Here is a 20006-nt window from a genome sequence, read left to right on the forward strand (position 1 = left end):
GCTCAGGATCGACAGAAAGGGCATGAATAGAGAGAGCGCAGAAGCGAGGAGGCCGGGACGGTGGGGAGGAGGGCGAAGCGGGGCTGCCCGGCCTCCTTGGCCCGCGTCCACCGCGCGGTGAGAGGCTGCGGGTCCGGGCGAGGGCCGGGAGGAGCAGGCCGCGCTCGGCCTAACTCAGGCCGGCCAGGGCTAGGACGAGAGGCCCCGGACGCCCGGACCTGCGACGCCGGGAGGAAGGCCAGAGAGAACCCGGGAGACAGACAGGAAGTTCCGTACCGCCATACAGCCACTCTTCCTCCTCATCCCCTCCGGTCCCGCTGCTCAACTCCACCAGGCGCTCCACCTCGCCGGCCGACATGGCCGCCCCACGCACAAGTTAAAGGAGGCGATCAACAGCCCCTTTCAACCCCTTCCCCAGCCTCGCCGTCCCGGGGCGCGAGAAGGGGAGCGAACCCGCCGGCAAGCGAACGAAGAGAGCGCGAGCCCCAAATCCAAGGCCAGCCTCGGTGGAGGCAGCCACCACCACGAACAGCCAGGCGCAGGGCCGCCCGCGCACGCGCAGAAGCACCCAAGCCTCGCGGCGTCTCTAGGCGGCTTCTCTTCCGCAGCGGCCGGCACCTGAGCCCCATTGCGCAGGCGCATCGCGCTTGGCTCCTCCCCGCCCCCATCCATAGTATTCCGGCTTTGCTTTTCAGAGTGGCATTTGCTCTGGCTTCTAGTGTTCTTTGAAGTTCCCTTCCCACCATCCCACTCCCCCTTCCAATCCTCAGTTTTCCATTGTTCTTTTCTGTCCTTAATGCTTTCTTCCTCCACCATGTGTTTATTTTAAAATCCTGAAAGCCACCATCCCTTACGTGTTTACTTGATACACAGCTCATACTAGTCTGCGGGTTTCTCATTTAATCTTTCTTCGGAATTTTAACAAGCTACAAAAGAAAATTCAAAATATATAAAGAATGAGTTCTCATTGTTTAAAAAGAATTAGAACTGGGCATAGTGGTGCACGCCTTTAATTCCAGCACTTGGATAGGCCGAGACAGGTAGATCTCTGAGTTCCAGGCCACCCTGGTCTACATAGTGAGTTCCAGTGTAGGCAGGGTTGAATAGAGAGACCCAAAGCTGAATAGTTTTATGTCTACTCTGCGTGGAGGGAGCCTCAGCTGAGAAAAAAAAATGCCTTCATAAAATCGGGCAGTAGACAAATCTGCCAGCATTTTCTTAATTGATTGATTAATTGATGAGGGGACGGGTCCCAACTTAATTAGTGATTGATGGGGGGGGGGTCCCAATGAATATCCACATTACCTAGATAGAACCTGTGGATTTTAATTGTTCTTAGCTTTGAACTCATTGTTGCCTTCTGTGTGCTGTTCCTCTATCAGAAATTCTTGTATTGTTTTAACTTCTAAGGACGATCTCCTTCGTAAAATCTTTCCTAAATTCAACAAATCTGTATGAAAGTCAACCCAAATATCAGGAACTCTTCAAGGCTATATAAATTGGGCAGAAAGAAAAAACAAACAAAACAAAACAACAACAACAAAAAAAACCACTTTCTTTCTTGAAGCCTGTATTCTCATGGAGGGGAAAAGCACTGAGCACAGAGACACACCTTGTTGATGAGGGTTAAGAATAACAATAGCTATAAGGAGACCCAGAGCAAAGGGAGGAGGTGTAATCCTGTGTCAAGTGGTACAGGCCCACAGTAAGATGAAGTTAAAAAAAAAAAAAAAGTGGATACCCATATGGAGACAGGAGACAGGCAGTCAAGCCCCCTGGCTTCCTGGGAAGGAGCTACTTGACTGGAAGACTGGGAACATGCAAATGGCCAGAGACAGAAGAATTGTAGGCACCCAGCTGCACTTAGAGTGAGGGGTGGACAGCAGATGAGCCCAGCAGGATTGGGAGAGAGGGAGTAGAGTAGAGCTAATGACTGCTTTAGACAAGATGCTGCTTCTAAGACTGTATCTCACATCATGAGTCAGTTATTTGACCACATAGCCAGTTTCCCCAGAACCTTCACGAGGCCAAACCTTCATCTTGTTTATCCTTCACTCCCATCTATTACATAGTGCACAATATCTTTCTGGCCTTTGCTAAAAGAAATAAAAGGTTTACTATCTGCTTGCTAGTACCATTGGCAGCCACCGTGCTCATCTCTATTTTCATTGTTTTGTGCGTTTATAATAAAAATTTGGTGGTTTCATGAGAGAGTTGATTGCCTTTGTACAGAGCAGGCTGTTTTTCCTTCCAGTCTGGAAGGAGTTTGCCTTTCAGAGTATTGTTTATACCAAACCATTGTTTAAACCAAAGAATTTATGAATGATGATGGACGCATTTGAACTGCCTGTGTAGTAGAGGTAGCACTTGAGCTAAGCTTTGAAATGATTTCTACAAGCAGAGAAGCCCATAAATCATTAATAATCATCCTTAAAAGGCCTCTTCCTTCCTCCCTCCCAAACAGAATTCCTTGTATGGATATGCTTAACCATATGGCTATGGTTTAGGTGTCTTTATCTATCCATTTGCCATGGGAAACTTCAAAGGTAAGTCCATTGACTATGTATAGACCACCTCTCATATCCTATATTATGACGTCATCATACTACAATATTTCATTTATCCTGAATATGTTTTCCACTTCATTATTAATGTGATTTATTCTTAGAAGCAGTGATAACGATGCTAATAATAGTAAACCGAGCCTGATAATACACACTTGTCCTCTCAGGTGTTCTGGAGGCTAACCTGGAGGTTCTCACAGGCTCCAAGTTATCTGCATGGGCAGCACAGTAAGACGCCATCTCAAAATAATGCCGATAATAATGATATATTTAACATGATATAGGCTCTTGAGAAGTGCTGAAAACAGATGCATAATTATAATGATTAGACAACAAATTACCATTAAGATGATGTCGAGAGGCAGGTTTGGTGTCAGATGCCTTTAAACCCATCAATCGGGAGGCAAAGGAGGGTAGCTCTCTGAGTTTCAGGACAGCCCAGGCTATGTAGAGACAGACCCCATCTAAAACAAACAAACAAACAAGATGATGCCAAGAGTTAAACTTAAATTTAAAAGTCATGTTCAGTAACTAGTATGTGGAAGTAGTACCATGTTCATACAGGTATTTTAAATAAATAAATTGCTTAGGTTTTATGTTGTTTGGGTTTTTTTTTGTTGTTGTTTGCTTGGTTTTTTGCTAATATATGTATATGTCACTTAAATAAAAACTCAGTGTTCTTTAATTTACACATCAGTAAATCCATATATTAATCAATGTTTTTATATCCACTTATTGAAAGGATAGCAGAGAAAATGGAGGTCTCAAACATGAAAACATTTGATTAGGGACTGGGGCGATGGCTCAGTGGTTACAGTAATTGCCATGTGAGTGGGAAGGCTAGAGCCCGCATGCCCAGGACCCACATTAATGTTGGCTGAACTTGTCAGTCCACCTACATATATATAATTCTAGCCTCAGGTCAGAGATCCCCAGAACAAAGTTGCTAGTAAGACTAGTCATACTGCCAAGTTCTGTTTTTGGTTGAGAGACCCTAAATCAGTGAATAAAATGGAAGAACAATTCGGAATTATTCCCAACATTGACTTCAGGCCTCCACATGCATATGCACATATATGCGCGCGCACCTACCTGAATGCACACCTGCATGGAAAATGGACAAAGAAAACAGACAGGCTGGGGTCCTTCTGTGCACTAGATAGAGGCAGGCTGGGGTCCTTCTGTGCACTAGATAGAGGCAGGCTGGGGTCCTTCTGTGCACACAGCCTTTGCTCCTTGGGCACTTTAAAAAGAACTTTTCTTTTCAAGAGACTGTTTTGAGGAATTAAGCCCCAGTTACTGCCCTACTCTCTGTATCTTAGCATCTTTTGACAAGAAGTTTTCGATTGCTACTTGTTTCTGGAACGTTGCATCGTTTCCTATTCATTTCTCTGTGGCTGTGTACCTTTGAATGATAAGAAGGAACCATTCTTATCTTTGTCTTCTCGGATCCTAGCTCCTCATGTCGTTGTGTGGGAAACCATCACTGCATCTTTTACCTAAGCTCTGACCACACCTACAGAGGATGTAGACATGACTCTTATAAAGGAAGAGACTTAATGGCCATTTCTGGATAGACGTACACATTACAGCCTACTGAGGTTAATGGGATAGTCTTAAACAGCTCATTTTGTAGAAATCTGAAATCCATCTGAGAGGAAGAATTTTTATCCCTGCTTTTTTTTTCCTATTTATCTAGCAACTGTTTTGCATAGCTAATCGGTATTTCAAGCTCATGCCCACAGTAGAGCTAATGTAACGTCCTTTCAAACTTACTCTCTCCCTTCTCACACTTTCCCGGGTTGTATACATCTTACTGTTAGTAACCATGTCCAGTTTATCAACTCAACACCCTCAAACTTCTGAGTCCCCCTTCCTCTCAGTTATGCTCTGCATGTGATGCATGAGTAATAAAATCTCAGAGAGAGAAATCCGAAAAGCAAAACAGCCAGCCACTGGCTCTTACCTTGACGTCAGTCCGAAATGGTGATCCTGCTTCTAGGAATCCTCAGAAAGAGACTGTACCTGAGAGCTGTCTTTTCCCATTTTAAAATCCTCTCTAGAGCTGGGATTAAAAACATGCACCACCTGGTTTCTATGGCAACTAGTATGGCTACTGGGAATAAAGGTATGTGTCATTGTGGCCTCTGGGATTAACAGTGTGTGTGTTACCATTAGCTGGTCTGTAAGGCTGAGCAGTGGGGCTGTTTTACTCTCAGATCTTCAGGCAATCTCTATTTATTAAAATACAATTGAAATGCCACTACACTCATGCCTATAAAATCCACTGCCAACATCTGTTAGGACTTCCTTCAAATTGTACACCAAATCTGCCCACTTTTCGATACCTCCATAGCCACCCAACAGTTCCAGGCACACAGATTTCGATGGGTGTTTCTGAATGTAAATAGAAAGCTCCAAGTATTTTTGTAATAATTCACATCTTCACCCATTAGATGGCTTCTTGTAAGAGATTTTAAAAGCGTGTAGAAAAACTAGAACCCTTGTGCATTGCCAGTGGGAATATAAAGGTAACACCTACTGTGAAGAACAGAAGTTCCTCAGAAAACCTAAAAATATTTACTACATGATTCAGAAAACCTAAAAAATATTTACTACATGATTCAATCAAAAGGATGGAAAACAAAATCTGTAGACTGCCGGGCAGTGGTGGCGCACGCCTTTAATCCCAGCACTCGGGAGGCAGAGGCAGGCAGATCTCTGTGAGTTGAGACCAGCCTGGTCTACAAGAGCTAGTTCCAGGACAGGCTCCAAAACCACAGAGAAACCCTGTCTCGAAAAACCAAAAAAAAAAAAAAAATCTGTAGACTATCTGAGTACCTATGTATAGAGCAGTATTATTCATAAAGGCCCCAAACTGGAAAAGCTCAAATCTCCATTGATGGATAAATGAATATGTACTCTATGCATACTACAAAATGTTATTAATCATTTAGAACAAAAAATTAAAGCAAAAACTGAAGCTAGAGAGATGTCTCAATGATTTAGATTGTTCAATGGTCTTGCAGTAGGACCAGACTTCAGAGTTCAGCATCCACATTTGGTGACTCACAATCCTCTATGATTACAGCTCTAGGGGATTCAAAGCCTCTGGCTCTGAGGGCAAGTGTATTTACACACACACACACACACACACACACACACACTTAAAAATAAAAAAAACTTTAAAATAAACTCAAAGGCGTGTGTCACAATTAGATGAACATGAGGATGTTATGGTAAGTGCAATAAGTCGATCAAAATCAAGCAGACAGTAAATGAACCCACTTACATAACCTACAGTTATCAACCCAAAGAAAACAGAATTAAATCAGAGGCTGCAAAAGGGTATGGGGGTATGGGAGTTGGAGGCTGTGGGTGACAATGGGGATCATTATTTATAGGGTATGGTTTTGAAGCTATTTTAATTTTGCAAAATAAAAAAATTCCAGAGATTGGTTGCATGTAGGCAGAAGTTTCTGTCCCACTAGGTCCTACTGTCATTTAGTCTCAAAGAAGCACACGGTTTATAAACTGTTTGTCCAATAGCTAAGGGTTATTATTAACTAGCTCTTATATCTTATATTAACCCATAATTCTTGTCTGTGTTTAGCCATGTGGCTTGGTTCCTGTTCTCAGTAAGGCATTCTCATCTTGCTTCTTCTTCATGGGACTAGTGACTGCATCTCAGTCTTTGCTCTTCCCAAACAGCAAAAAAAAAAAAAAAAGAGCATCTCTGTCTTTGCTCTTAGTCTAATTGCCCTGCCTATATTTCCTGTCTGGCTACTGGACAACCAGTATTTTATTAAAACAATACAGGTGACAAATCTTTACAGTGTACGAAAGCATTATCCCACAACAGTCCCTTTTTCTTCTTTTCAAAACAAGAACCTGAATACCCTGAATATAATCTTCTTTGTTTAGATATTTTTTCCTGACCATTCTCCATAACAACTTGGTTTTTGTTTGTTTGTTTGTTTGTTTGTTTTTTCGAGAAAGGGTTTCTCTGTGGTTTTGGAGCCTATCCTGGATCTAGCTCTTGTAGACCAGGCTGGTCTCGAACTCACAGAGATCTGCCTGCCTCTGCCTCCCGAGTGCTGGGATTAAAGGCGTGTGCCACCACCGCCTGGCCTCCATAACAACTTGTAATCAACAAACTAAACAAAGGCAAACATCCATACTCCATTTTTTGGGGAAGAATGTGGGTGTAGATTTCTAGGCTACTTCTTGCTGATTGGCGGTGCTCGTAATCTTATGGGGACACACAAAAAAATTAGGATTATGATTAAGTCCTGACTGGAGTATTCTATGAGGCCATATCATCTCAGTCAGCAGCCTTGAAGCTGTTCTGGATGCAGAACCCAGAAGAAACTGCAAAAGGGGTGCTCTGAAATGTTGCATTATCTGGGCCACCCATTCCCATTGGAGATTTTTCAGGAGCTCTTCCTTGATCAAACCTAAGTTTTCTTAACCCAGAATGAATCTACAGCCTCTTATTTCTTGTGGAAATAAAAACAGAACTTCTATACTTTCTGCCTGGCCAATTAGCACTTTATTAAGCCAATACAAGTGACAAATCTTTCAGTGTACAAGAAATACAAGAGCATTTTCCCATAGCAGTTTCCCCTTTTTCCTTTTTCAATTTTGTATGAGCAGCATAAATATTTTTAATATTATTGAACTATAAATTTAAAAATGATTAACATTGGTGTCCTGGCTGGCTTTCTGTGTCAACTTGATAAAAGCTAGAGTCATCTAAGTGGAAAGAGCCTTAGCTGAGGAAATGCTTATAGAAGATCTAGCCTTAAGGCATTTTCTCCTTAGTGATCAATGGGGGAGGGCTCAGCCCATGATGAGTGATGCCATTTCTGGGCTTGTGGTCCTAGATTCTCCAAGGAAGAAGCCTGAGCAAGCCATGTGAAGCAAGTCAGTAAGCAGCTCCCCTTCATGGCCTCTACATCAGCTCCTGCTTCCAGGATCCTGCATTGTTTGATTTTCTGTCCTGACTATGGGTTTGCAGTCAGCTTGGTCTTCATAGAGAGTTCCAGGATAGACAGAGCTGCATAGTGAGATCCTGTCTACACACACACACACACACACACACACACACACACACACACACAATCAATAAATGTGTTTTAAATAGTTAATTATCTTATGCATACTTCCACAATTCAACAAAACAGGTTCCAAATAGAGATCAATATATTTACTTCTCAATCTTGCTACGTTTGCTAAACTTCACTAGTTGTGAAATCAACAAAAAGACCGTTGGAGTGTGTGTGTGTGTGTGTGTGTGTGTGTGTAAAACATTTCAAATTAGTTTTTCACATAATAATCTGGAGCCCCTTTTCAAAAAACCCACAGGGTAACGGATTATTTTTACTCCTTAAACCCAATGAAAAGTTTCTTGTACTTTAAACCAAAAGTAAAGACTGGCTCTATTCTTGTCTGGTTTTATTTTCTAGTTCCTTGTCCATGTTTCTTCTGAGAACTTTTCTTCATATATCTCAACTATAATAGTTCAGGTTGGGGGGGGTTCCAGTCCTGTAGTGTACATCCTAGAGATAAATATGTTAAGAAAACAGCTATATTAGAACTTTAGCTCATTGATGTGATAAGCACTTTTAGTAAACGACTCAACTGTGTGCTGTATATCAGTCAATTATGACAAAAGTCTAATAGAGATGAGTTAGAAAATACCTTCAGTTAAAAGGTAGACTTGGAATTTGTTTTGAGAGAGCAAGATTTATGCGGTGTAAATTTTTGTGCACAAGGGAGTGGTTTCAATTGGTCATTGGATCTTTGAAGTTTGGCAAGGAGAAATGGTGAGGAATCATTGTAGCTGTCCAGAGGAGTGATGATATTAGCTGGAGGCATAGCAAGGATAAAGAACTAGAAAGTAGAAGTTTTGAAGCAGATGAAGATTTAGATGTAGGAGGAAAGATTGAGAAAAGAGAAACTTTTCATTATGTTTGTGTATGTATGTGTGTGTGTGTTTCTGTGTTGTGTTGGGTGCGGGGGTGGGGGGAGGAGATTATGTGCTTGCTATATGGAGCATGTGGAGATCGCAGAAGGAAAACTTTCTTAGAGTTCTTTCTGGAGTCAGCATAGAACACACCCAGACACCAAATTCTCAGGACGTAGATTTTGCTACCCCCACCCTGGCCACTCTGTATAGGGCAAAAACAAACAAACAAACAAACAAAAACACCCTGTATAAGTGTTTCTTCTGCAGGAGTGTTTTTGTTTTTGTTGTTGTTGTTGTTTTTTCGATGCAGGGTTTCTCTGTAGCTTTGGAACCTGTCATCGAACTAGCTCTTGTAGACCAGGCTGGGTTCTAACTCACGGAGATCCACCTGCCACTGCCTCCTGAGTGCTGGGGTTAAAGGCGTGTGCTACCACTGTCCGGCTGCAGGAGTGGTTTTTAGGAGAAAAAGAAGTTTGTGTTGGGATGAGTTGGTGACATGTTAGCCAGTGTAGGTAAATAATGAATTTTCATTGCTGGACCTTGGTGTTTTGATAGGTGGACCTTGGAGTTTAAGTCAGGCATAAGGAAGTGGTCACAGAAGAAAACAGACCTTGGTGGCTAGCTTTAGGAATATAATGTAACGGTGTACCAAGGAAGAGGGAAGGGGAGAGGGCAAGAACTGTGGACGCCATGTTTTTCATTTGCTCTTTTTCTACATTGAATTCCAAGGATTGAACACAGGTCATCAGGCTTGTGTTGCAAGAGCTCTCACCCGCTGAGCCATCCTGCCGGTCCTAGCAGGTATTTCACGAGGCTTGTGTGTAATAATGCGGAAGATAACTTAGACACAGAAAACTACGATGTAGCAGCAATTTTACTATTTTCTCTGGCTGCTCAAAGTGGGAATGGGGAAGTGCCTGTGTTAATGATAGTAAAGTGCAGGATAGATTTTTATTATTCCTGAGAATCCTTAACCGAGAAGAAAAGGCGGAGTGAGCTGACAGACAGGAACAAACAACCCCTTTCAGTTCCTTCCTAGAAAGCTGCCGGGCCCAACCTTTCAGGATGACTGAATCTCTACTTATAGCGGGTTTCCACGCCCAACATAGATTCCTCCCGCCAGCCCGCGCGCCTGGCCAGCCAATCAACGCCTGTTACGTCATCACCGCGCGCGCTCCCTTGGCGAGTCACTGACTGGCCCACGTGGATTGTGTTGACTGTCAAAGTCTCAAAGTACTCAGTGTCCGGAAGCTCCGAGTTCGGACTGAAGTTCTGCCCACCACCCTGCAGATCCCCTGGCCCGCCGGTGAGTCCCGAACCATGAGCGCCGCGGGCGTCCTGTCCTTTGCCCAGCAAGGCTGGGAGCAGGTGCTGGCCAAAGTGAAATGGTCCGTGGTCTACCTGGACGCCGCCTGCGCCGAGAGCCTGCACTGGAGCTGCGGCTCGAGCAGGCTCCTGGAGGCGGTGCAGGGCCCTGCATGCTCCCTGAGGGAATTTGAACCCGGGGCCGTCGGCGGTGGAGCCCAGCAGCCCCGGGCGGTGTTCGTGTTGAGCTGTCTGCTGAAAGGCCGGACGGTAGACACTCTCGGAGACATCGTTCGCCGCAGTCACTTTCAGTACTGTGTGGTGGTCACGGCCGTGAGCCACGCCGTGCACCTCACTGCTAACCACGTACCAGCGGCCGCAGCGGCGGAGCTGGAGGGGCAGCAGCCGGTATTCGAGCAGCTGGAGGAGAAGTTATGTGAGTGGATGGGCAACGTGAACTACACGGCCGAGGTGCTGCACGTCCCTCTGTTGCTCGCTCCAGCTGCTCCCCACCTTGCCTTCACTCCCGCCTTTGCTACCCTTTTCCCGCTGCTACCTGGGGATGTGCATGTCCTTAATAGTGCCAGACAGGATAAGAGGAAGCTGAGCAGCTTGGGGGAAGTGGATGTCGCTGCCCTGACCCCCGAGCTGCTGCTGCACATCAGATGCCTGGTGTCAGGCCTCAGTTCGCTGTGTGAGCATCTAGGGGTACGAGAGGAGTGTTTCGCTGTGGGGTCCCTCAGTCGGGTCATCGCTACGGATCTGGCAAATTATGCCCCTGCCAAGAATAGGAAGAAGACCGCCACCGGCCGGGCTTCCGTGGTCTTTGTGGATCGAACTCTGGATCTCACAGGTAAGTGGAATTTCTGGTTCTTCTTCTTGGCATTCCCAGATACAGGATCCTTGCATTGATTTAGCCTCATTGGCCTCCTATTGAGGTTGAGAGTACAAAGATGAACTAAATGAATCAGCTCCTAATTTGACAGCGTCTGGAGTTATTTTGTCTGGTGGAGGAGAGGTGGACATAGACAGAGTACGGTATAATTTGTTAAATGTTGTAACGGGGCAAATATGGCCGTAGTGTGCATTGTTGAAAATATTATTACCTCATCTTTTCCAGTAAACATTTATTGGATATCCACTGTGTTCAGCACTGTTTCAGGCGCTAGCAAGGCAGTGATGATTACGTTAGATAGTTTCTTGCCCTTTAGAAGCAGTTGATAAGCTCCAAGGTTTTAAAAAAATGTAGAATACTTGCAGTTGTTTGAGAATTAAGTGCGTTAACATTCTTAAGCTGTAATTTGAATAGAATATCTACCGTGTAAATAAGCATAATAATTCACACAGATTTGTTGTTATAATTAAATGCGAATTATAAATTAGAAGTACACGGCATAGAATTTGATACATGGTACATCAGGAGCCCTGGGTAGGTAGTCGTTACTGCCATGAGCGGGATGATGATGGTGATGATGATTTCTTGATTCCTGAGGGCCTTCCTGTTTAGTCTTTCTGTCCCATTAATATGACATGGCAAAACACAGAGAGACAGAGAGGCACTGGGAATCAGCATGTGAGCAGACTGGAAGTGACTCAAACTCTTAGCTGTGCCTTGTCCCATCCATGGCTGGAGTGATGTCTTCCTAGCAGTGGTGGATTTTAGAGAGCTAATTTAATTTCATAGAAAAAGCATTGACTGTATCTTTGTCTTCAGTTTCAGTTAAAGTACATTTATTATTAAAATTTTGATATTACTATTCAGATAGGATCTCACGTATGTAGTCCTGGCTGGCCTCAAAATCACTGTGTGGCTGAATTTGATCTTGAACTTCTGAATGTCTTGCCTCCATCTCCCAAATTCTAGGATAACAGCTATGGGCCACCACCACTCAGTTTTATGTGGTACTGGAAACCACCAGGCTTCATGCATGCTAGGCAAGTGATGTACCCCTTAAGCTGCATCCTCAGTCCGTTGTTCACCGTTATCCCTGGAGTTGATATGTACAACTATAGATCTTGATATACAGAAAGCATCCAATAAATGTTGGTGAATGCTTTTTATTATAAGCTGTTACCATGTGTTTACTTACTCTCCCTCTTCTTCAACAAATATTTAATGAAAGTCTGCTGGTTGCCTTTCTGTGCTAGAGCTTGTGAATACCAGGTAAACTAGAGGAAGGGTACCTTTGTCATCACAGAGATAAGGCTATAGTGGCAGGAAAATCGGTTATTCCTACTTGACCCGCAAGCTTTTTCTGGTCATTGTGTATATTTTTAATTTATTTATTATGTATATAGTGTTCTGGGCACCAGATCTTATAATAGATGGGTGTGTGTCATCATGTGGTTGCCGGGAATTGAACTCATGACCTCTGAAACAACAATCAGTTCTCTTAACCTGAGCCAGCTCCCCAGTCCTGGCCATTGTGTATTTGTCATCAAAATAAAAATAGAATTCAGAATTTCTGGATAGCATCACCTATGACAGTAGCGAACTGACTGACTACATGTTGATACTTTACTTAGCAGACTGTTATTGATGCTGCAGGTCTGCTCACTGTACTAGATTCTGGAGATATAACAGTAGCCAAAGCATATGAGGAGCCCTTCTTCATGAACATTGCATTCAATCCATGAGGCACACATTGACTGGGTAGTTGAGAATATGACTTACATGACAAACAGCATAATTCTAAGTTGTTGTTAGTAAGCATCAGTTGTTTTTATTTTTGGTAGAAGAGACAGCGTAAAGCATGCGTCCAGTCAATGTTTTTCTGTCCGCTTTGAGTTTACGTTTGCTTGTGTGGTTCACAGGAGCGGTTGGACATCATGGAGACAACCTAGTAGAGAAGATCATTTCAGTGCTTCCACAGCTTCCGGGCCACAGCAACGATGTGATGGTCAACATGGCAGAGCTCACCGCTGTCCAGGCCACGGAGGAAAATCAGAACGTGATTGCACCAGGCTGCCTTGCACAATCCAAGTAAGACATGTGGCTTTGCTTTGTTTTTCTCTCATTCTTCTTCTTCTTCCTTTTTTCTTACCTAAGACAGGAAATCTCTATAGAAGTTTCTTATTTTGTTTTCACATGGAAATCTCTATAGAAAAGAAATGAAATGATAATCCTGGCCCTTGGAAGATTAAGGCAGGAGAGTCAGCAGTTTAAGATCATCTTTGCCTAGTTAGCCAATGCCAGGCCATCCTGGGCTATATGAGATCCTGCTTTTAAAAGAAGAGAAAAAGAATGAATGCATGAAACACTACTCAAGTAGAAAAGTCACAATGGGTGATATTTAGGAAAATGCCACTTTTAAATGTGTAATTAATTAACCCACTAAATATACTAAGCCATAGAGTATGGCATTTTATGGGAGTGCCATCAGATGTAATATTAAGATTTTTCCAACATCTGAGAAGTGAGTCCATGTATTGATTTCCATTTAATAGATAGTTTTATAGGAATTAAGTCTGGGATTCTACAGTTTCTCTTCATACATGGCTTTCTCAGATGATTAAATGCAACCCAAATAGGTATGAGTCAGAGCCATATTTTATATTTAAATAATATGCTTTTGGGCACCACTGGGTGATGTTTTTGTTTCAAGGTATATATCTTTTTTTCACACCCTTCGAGAAATCAAACAAAGAACATGTGTACTTGAAGTCATGCAGTGTTTCAAAAATAAAAATTTTCTATAGACATGACAATAAAAACGTACATAGTCCCACTTTTTCAACTCTGTCCTTCATTCATATTCTTAGAAAGATTATTGTTGTTTTGTATATTTACTTATTATTTTTGTGTGTGTCAGTGTTTTGCCTGAGTGGATGTCTGTGTCATCCACTAACCATGGAAGTTAGAAGAGGGTGTCAGAGCTCCTGGAACTGGAGTTACGGACAGCTATGTGAGCTGACATATGAGTGCTCGTGGGTCCTCTCCAAAAGCCCTCAGTGCTCTTGACCAGCTGAGCCAGCTCTTCAACCCGCAAGTTTTTAAATGCATTAGTAGTGAAATAAGAGTATTTTCTTTATCTATTTTGTATTTTTAAACAAAACAGGTTTTTTTTTTTTGAAGAAAATTGCCAAGTTTTGTTTTTGTCTTCTTGCTTCTTAAATAAATAATGAGGAACTAGAGCAAGAGCTTGCTGTTCTTCCCAAGGTCCTTATGATGGGGGCGGGGTTCTCAGAAACTAACAGTTAAGTGCTTTCTGTGAGCTGAGAAATTTGAGGACACAAAAGAATGTAAGCCAGCATTCCTGTCTTCATGGAACACTGTTCTTGTTGTGGTGTCACGGGTAATGCTCAGCCATAATGGGCAAAGCACAGATCTGACCTGACCGGAGTGGAGCTGCCACCCGTGGCCACTCCTACAGACAGGTGTCAGGTCAATGCAGTTAGGGTGACCTCATGGGAGAGTGGGCCTTAAGGTGATTGTGTCTCAAAGATTGGAAATAAGGTCCACATGAACAGGGTGCTGCTCGGCCTGACGTGATGCCTGTGAAGAAGAGACATCCTTGCAGGGAGGGCACCACTTTCATCAGCTCTGTAACATTGTCCAGAACCTACTATGTGTCAAGCTCATTCCAAAGAATCTTGTGGCTGGCAAGTCATTTTAAGTTTTGCAGTAAATCAACTAGGGTCATTTCCCAATTTTCCAGGTTAGGAAATTGAGATAATAAGACAGTAGATGTAGAGCTAGAAATGCTCCCAGAATGTCTGATTTCAGAGCCAGTGTCTTCCCTTCTGTGCTGCCATATGGGGCCCAGATGAGAGACAAGCTCTTGACCAGACTCAGGGACTCAAAAAAACACAAAATAAAGTCACTTCAGTATTTAGTATAGGAAGTCCTGTTTGTTCATGGTGGGTTTTTATAGAATAATAGAAAAACTTTGCATATTTCAGTAAAACAGGGGAGTGTTAAAAGGTGTTTAACAGCTAATCAAATCAAAGGAAGAATGTTGATCAAACTTTTGAAAGTAGAAATAGTTGGAGTCTAAGGAGCAAGAACTCAGGAAAAGCTTCTTCAAGGCTTTGATATCAGAGAGACTTAGTTTTAACAGCTTCCTTTCTTTTAGTTCCTCTGCTTAGAATGGGCCTATCTTGGCATTTATCCCCATTTTGCCTGGTGGGGGTTGGGAGCAGTTTGTAGGAAGAACTATGTTGAGATCATTGCATGGCAGGGAGGTAGGTATCTATAGACAGCTAGAGAACATAAGAGACCAGACAGGAGATGCCATTAGGACATAGAGCACATTTAAGAGAGGACTTGGCGCTTTTGGGAGACCTAAGGAGTTGCCTGGAGCCCTGCTGGATCATTGGAAGTTAAAAAAAAAATGCAAGGCAGTGGTGGCGCATGCCTTTAATCCCAGCACTTGGGAGGCAGAGGCAGGCGGATCTCTGTGAGTTCGAGACCAGCCTGGTCTACAGAGCTAGTTCCAGGACAGGCTCCAAAGCCACAGAGAAACCCTGTCTCGAAAAAACCAAAAAAAAAAAAAAAGAGAGAGAGAGAGAGGACTTGGCATGTCACTTCTGAACTTAAGATAAGTTAACTAATTTCATGTCTCTCAAATCTGTGAGAAAGATTCTGTCATCCCTCATTCTAACCCTGTCAGTTTTGTCATGTGACTTAAGGTGTCATGTGCAGTTGGAGAGAGGTGGAGGTCTGGTTCTACGTCAGTGCTTCCCATACTCCATGTCTCTTTTGTAGAAGCCTAAAGTAATTAGACAAAGGACAAGAAGGCTCCTGAGAAAAGGTTGTAAAATAAGAGGAACTGGAGTTGATCAGAGGACAAGAAAACATAGAACCCTTACACATTCAACAGCACAGCTAGGAGTGGAAGCAGCCTCAGATCCTTAACAGATGTTTTGATTTGGCAGTGTATTTAGTCTTTCCAGCATCCATTCTACATCAGACTTACTTCAGGACTACAACTGAACCTGTCCTAAAGTGCCTTTTCCCTCGCCAGTGATTGTTTAAGAAATGGGTATAACACCTGAGACCATGCTGGTGTCTGAGGGCCTTGCTACCTCCGGGGTCATACTGATCTGCATGGTCTGTGCTGCCACTAGGGCCATGGTGACATGTGGGCCAAGCTGCTGCCGAGGACCATGTCTGAGTCTGTGTTCCTGCTGTAGCTGGGGTCTGTGATGATGTCTATGGCTTGTGTTACCATGTCGGGTGGCTCATAGGAGCCTTGAAATCTAAAGGCCATTCAGAGCTGGCCCCACCCCTCACTGGCCCTGGGATAGCTGGCCCTGCCTCTCTTTGGATAATGTAACAGGAGAACTGGCCCACCCTATAGATGGACTTTTCTTTTTGGGCGGCCAGCTCAAAAAAAAAATTACATGGACTTTTATTAATAATATATTTAATATTTAATAATTAACTTATTAAAATGAGATTTATTATAAGGCTCAGCCTTAGCTTGTTTCTAAGTAGCTCTTATAACTTAAATTAACTCCTATTTTTAATCTACATTCTTCCACATGCTCCTTACCTCATATCCATTATGCCCTTTCTGATTATTCCATGTCTGACTGATGACTCTGACTCTGCCTTTCTTCTTCCCAGAGTTCTCTCTGTTTAGAAGTTCTGCCTATACCTTCTGCCTAGCTATTGGCTATTAAGCTTTTTATTAAACCAATCACAGTGACACATCTTCACACAGTATAAAGGAATATTCTACAACACTGCCCAACCACAGAAGAGCTGCCCCCCACTCTGCCCCCTCCCCCAATCAGTATGACCTCCACCCTTCAACAAAGGCAGGTGACAGCAGTGGCCCCAACCTACCAGCTCAGCTACCACCCAGACTCACATCCTGGACCTCGAGTTGACCCACTGTAACGTCTACCTCATCTGTGACCTGCTGGAGCACGTGAAGAGTGTGGTCCTTCAGAGTGATCTCTGCAGGATCTCCATGACTGTGAGCAACAGCAGGATATCTGAGAGGAGCTTTGATGAGGGTCCAGGGATGATGGTGTGCCAGAGGTCTTGAACCAGACCAATGACTCATTGCAATGAACATTTTGCGGGTGGGGCTGATTGGTCAAAAGGGTACACTGTGTGACCCACATAGCTCCCAGTGACACTAGGATGGATGAAGAGGTGTTGGAAAGATGAGGAGGGAGGTGGGGTTTTTTTGTTTTGTTTTTAAATTAATTTTTGGAAGGATTCTTTTGCTGGGATATGCTGCAGGGGTGAGGGGCAGATATGGAGGGACTGGAACGTGAGTGGAATTGGGGTGTATGATATAGAATTCCCAAAGAATCAATAAAGAATTATGTGGTTGGTTTTCTTTTTCACTCTTTTCTCTTTGGGAGCCTACCACCCAGCTTCCAAATAAATATACTGAAACCTATTCTTAACTTACAAATGCCCAGCCTTAGCTTGACTTGTTCTAGCCAGCTTTTCTTAAATTACTCAATCTACCTTTTGCCTCTGAGGCTTTTACTTTTCTCTATTCTACATCTCTTTCTTCCCTTCTTACTCTGTGACTTGCGGTGTAGGTGGGTGACTGGCCTCTGGTGTCATCCTCTCCTTCTCTCCTCCTATTTATTTTCTCTGCATGGCAGCCCCCCTTGTCTCTCTCTCCTGCTTTGCTATTGCTGTTCAGCTCTTCATTAGACCAATCAGGTGTTTTAGACAGCAAAGTAAAACACTTCACAGAGTTAAACAAATGCAACATAAAAGAATGCAACACATCTTTGCATCATTAAACAAATGTTCCATAGCAAAAATAAATCCAAGACATCTTCACCTAATATTCCACAACAGAATTAAGTTTAAAGAGTGGGTATGAGGCAAGCGGGACTGTCTTCTTGCTCAGATCTTTGTTTCCTGAAGTGACTCAAGCGTAGCCCTGGATTCTTCTCTAACTCCCAGGACTCCTTAAACTGCTGCAACAGGGAAGGTCAGTGACTCAGATTGTTGAAAAGAAGAGCAATTCTTGGGTTCCCACCTACTGTTTGAGTCTCAAAATATGAGATAAAATAAACTTCTTCATTGTTTAAGCTAAATTGAATTGCTGTTTTTAGGCAATCACAACCAAAGTCATGCTGACACATTTTCTGTACCTAATTTCATCTATAAAATGAGGGCATTGTTCTAAATGCTATCTATGCCTCTTGTATTTTAAACAAAAGTCATCCTACCTAAGCTTCTCCTGTGACCTAGCCCCATCACTGAGCAAGTACTTAGACTGTGTCCATTTATATTGGCTTTGCCTTCATTGGCACTCTTTTCTTCTCATTAGACTCTGAACGAATGCCACAGAAAACGAGTTTAAGTGCCACCCAAAGATGAGAGTGTGACCCCAAATGTCAAAGATGAGGTCTAGAGAGTTCTGAGTAAAGCAGAAGGCTTCAGTGGGGGCAGGACTGCAGAAATAATGGCAGTGGTAGTGTGAAGGGGAACGTGCCAGATGAAGGGAAATGCACAAGATGAAGTAATCCCACACTAGCTCCAAATAGGGGTTCTTTATTTAAGGGGGGACTCACAGATCACAACAGGGAACAGTAAGAGCATCCAGCATCCAGATACCAGAGCAGGAGTGAGAGAGACTCACAGATCACAACAGGGAACAGTAAGAGCATCCAGCATCCAGATACCAGAGCAGGAGTGAGAGAGAGTGCATGGGTGGGCCCGCCATCTTTTTGGTACCCAAGGCCATGCCCAGCCTGGTTCAGTCTCTCAAGGGCCATTGGCTGAAGGGGGTTCTCCATCCTTTTGTCTAAATAAGAGAATTCTAAACCCAATACAAAACTATATACGATAAGAACAGATGTCAAGTATAAAAATTAGAATTACAACCAGCATTAGCAATATTAAGCAAGAAACATATGATAATGTTTCAGTAAGTATTGTATCCTAAGGGAGTGTAAGTCTTGTATTAGAAATGGCTTGGCTAAGTTATAAGAGGAAAGTAAATATGACTATCTAGTCTTCAATCCCATTGAAGACCTGATAAGGCAGATAATATTACTTGAGTAGGCAGAAAGTGCAATCAAGCAGCTTCCAAAATGTGCAGTAGATGACAGAGACAACTGGCTACCTGGGAATTACCCAAAGTCTCATTTGCAACATTGGAGCAACCAACTTTGGCTAAGGCCTAGAGTAACTGACAGACTTTTTCAGAGGCAGGAAAAAAAAATTTAAAACCATCTTACCCTGTCTTGGCAAAGTTTGACAGTCTTTTTTTCTTGAATCCTGCTTGTCCAGTCTGGACACCGTGCATTTTGTCAGTGGTTGAGGCATGGGCAGTTCCTTGTTCAAAGGCCAGTTTTGCCGAGAAGAAAATAAGCTCCAAGTGGAGTGTCTTCAGTGTTCAACATTCTCTTGGGAATAGATTGATGCTGCCAGGAGTAATCGTGTCTCATGTCAACAGAACCCTAAGTTATTTAAATGCCATATTCTACAGTTATTGAAGATTACCTACCTATGCAGAATACAATCTCTATATATCAAAATAACCTGATTAGTCTAACTATAAGTGTGACAAATTGATGACTATTGACCTATAATTCTTAATACCTATATTGCTCAAAGACTAAGACTTTATATTAGACAGTCTTTAAACAACTGTGCAGCAATTAAGGACAATGGTCTCAAAATGTAAACAATGTATAAGTATCTTGATCAGAGGTAGAAATGTGTAATATAATATGACAAATATATCCTAAAATTGTATCCACGTGCAAATGTCTTTAACAGAGGTAGAAACATGCATGCATACAATATGACAAAATAACTTTGCATATCTGTACAAATATTTTAAACAGAAATAGGAGCATATTCAATGTAAAAAATATAATTTGAATTTGTGTCAATATATAAGAATCTATACCAATGTAAATTGTCTATAAATAATAGCTCACAAGTATTCACTCTACTACTACTATTAGTAGTAGTAGTAGTAGTAGTAAGCTCACAATAATCTACCTGTATTTTTTTATTTAAAACACTGCTTGAGCAATAGCTTAAGTGTATTGCTAGCTAACTCTTATATCTTAAATTAACCCATCTCTATTAATCTGTGCATCACTATGAGGTTGTGACCTACCAGCAGGGTTCCATCCACTCTCTGTCTCCAGCAGGGGCTACATGGTGTCTCACTGACTGCATTCTTTCCTTCTCTATCTGCTTGGAATTCCAGCCTTGTTCTAGT

General features: G+C 42.7%; 2 protein-coding genes across 14 annotated transcripts in view; one reads left to right on the forward strand and one right to left on the reverse strand.

The window, feature by feature from the left end:
* Window positions 1-590, reverse strand: part of Fip1l1 (factor interacting with PAPOLA and CPSF1) — a 63388-nt gene extending 62798 nt beyond the window's left edge. For 4 of the 13 annotated variants that reach the window (XM_041671101.1, XM_041671092.1, XM_041671090.1 and 1 more), the window contains exon 1: window positions 277-587. In XM_041671101.1, the coding sequence (XP_041527035.1) occupies window positions 277-358 (82 nt within the window). In that variant the 5' untranslated portion in view covers window positions 359-587. Of the gene's footprint in view, window positions 1-276 lie in introns of all 13 variants that reach the window. The other 9 variants (XM_041671093.1, XM_041671091.1, XM_041671095.1 and 6 more) reach the window with 5 other exon arrangements.
* Window positions 591-9722: 9132 nt separating this feature from the next.
* The window catches only part of Scfd2 (sec1 family domain containing 2), a 352858-nt gene continuing 342574 nt past the window's right edge, over window positions 9723-20006 (forward strand). Inside the window, exons 1-2 of the mRNA XM_041671663.1 lie at window positions 9723-10693; window positions 12655-12823. Coding sequence (XP_041527597.1) covers window positions 9856-10693; window positions 12655-12823 — 1007 coding nt within the window. The 5' untranslated portion in view covers window positions 9723-9855. The remainder of the gene's footprint in view (window positions 10694-12654; window positions 12824-20006) is intronic.

Source organism: Microtus oregoni, unplaced genomic scaffold, assembly GCF_018167655.1.
Source record: "Microtus oregoni isolate MIOR12 unplaced genomic scaffold, Mior012 000021F_ref0000039, whole genome shotgun sequence".
NCBI lineage: Eukaryota > Metazoa > Chordata > Mammalia > Rodentia > Cricetidae > Microtus > Microtus oregoni.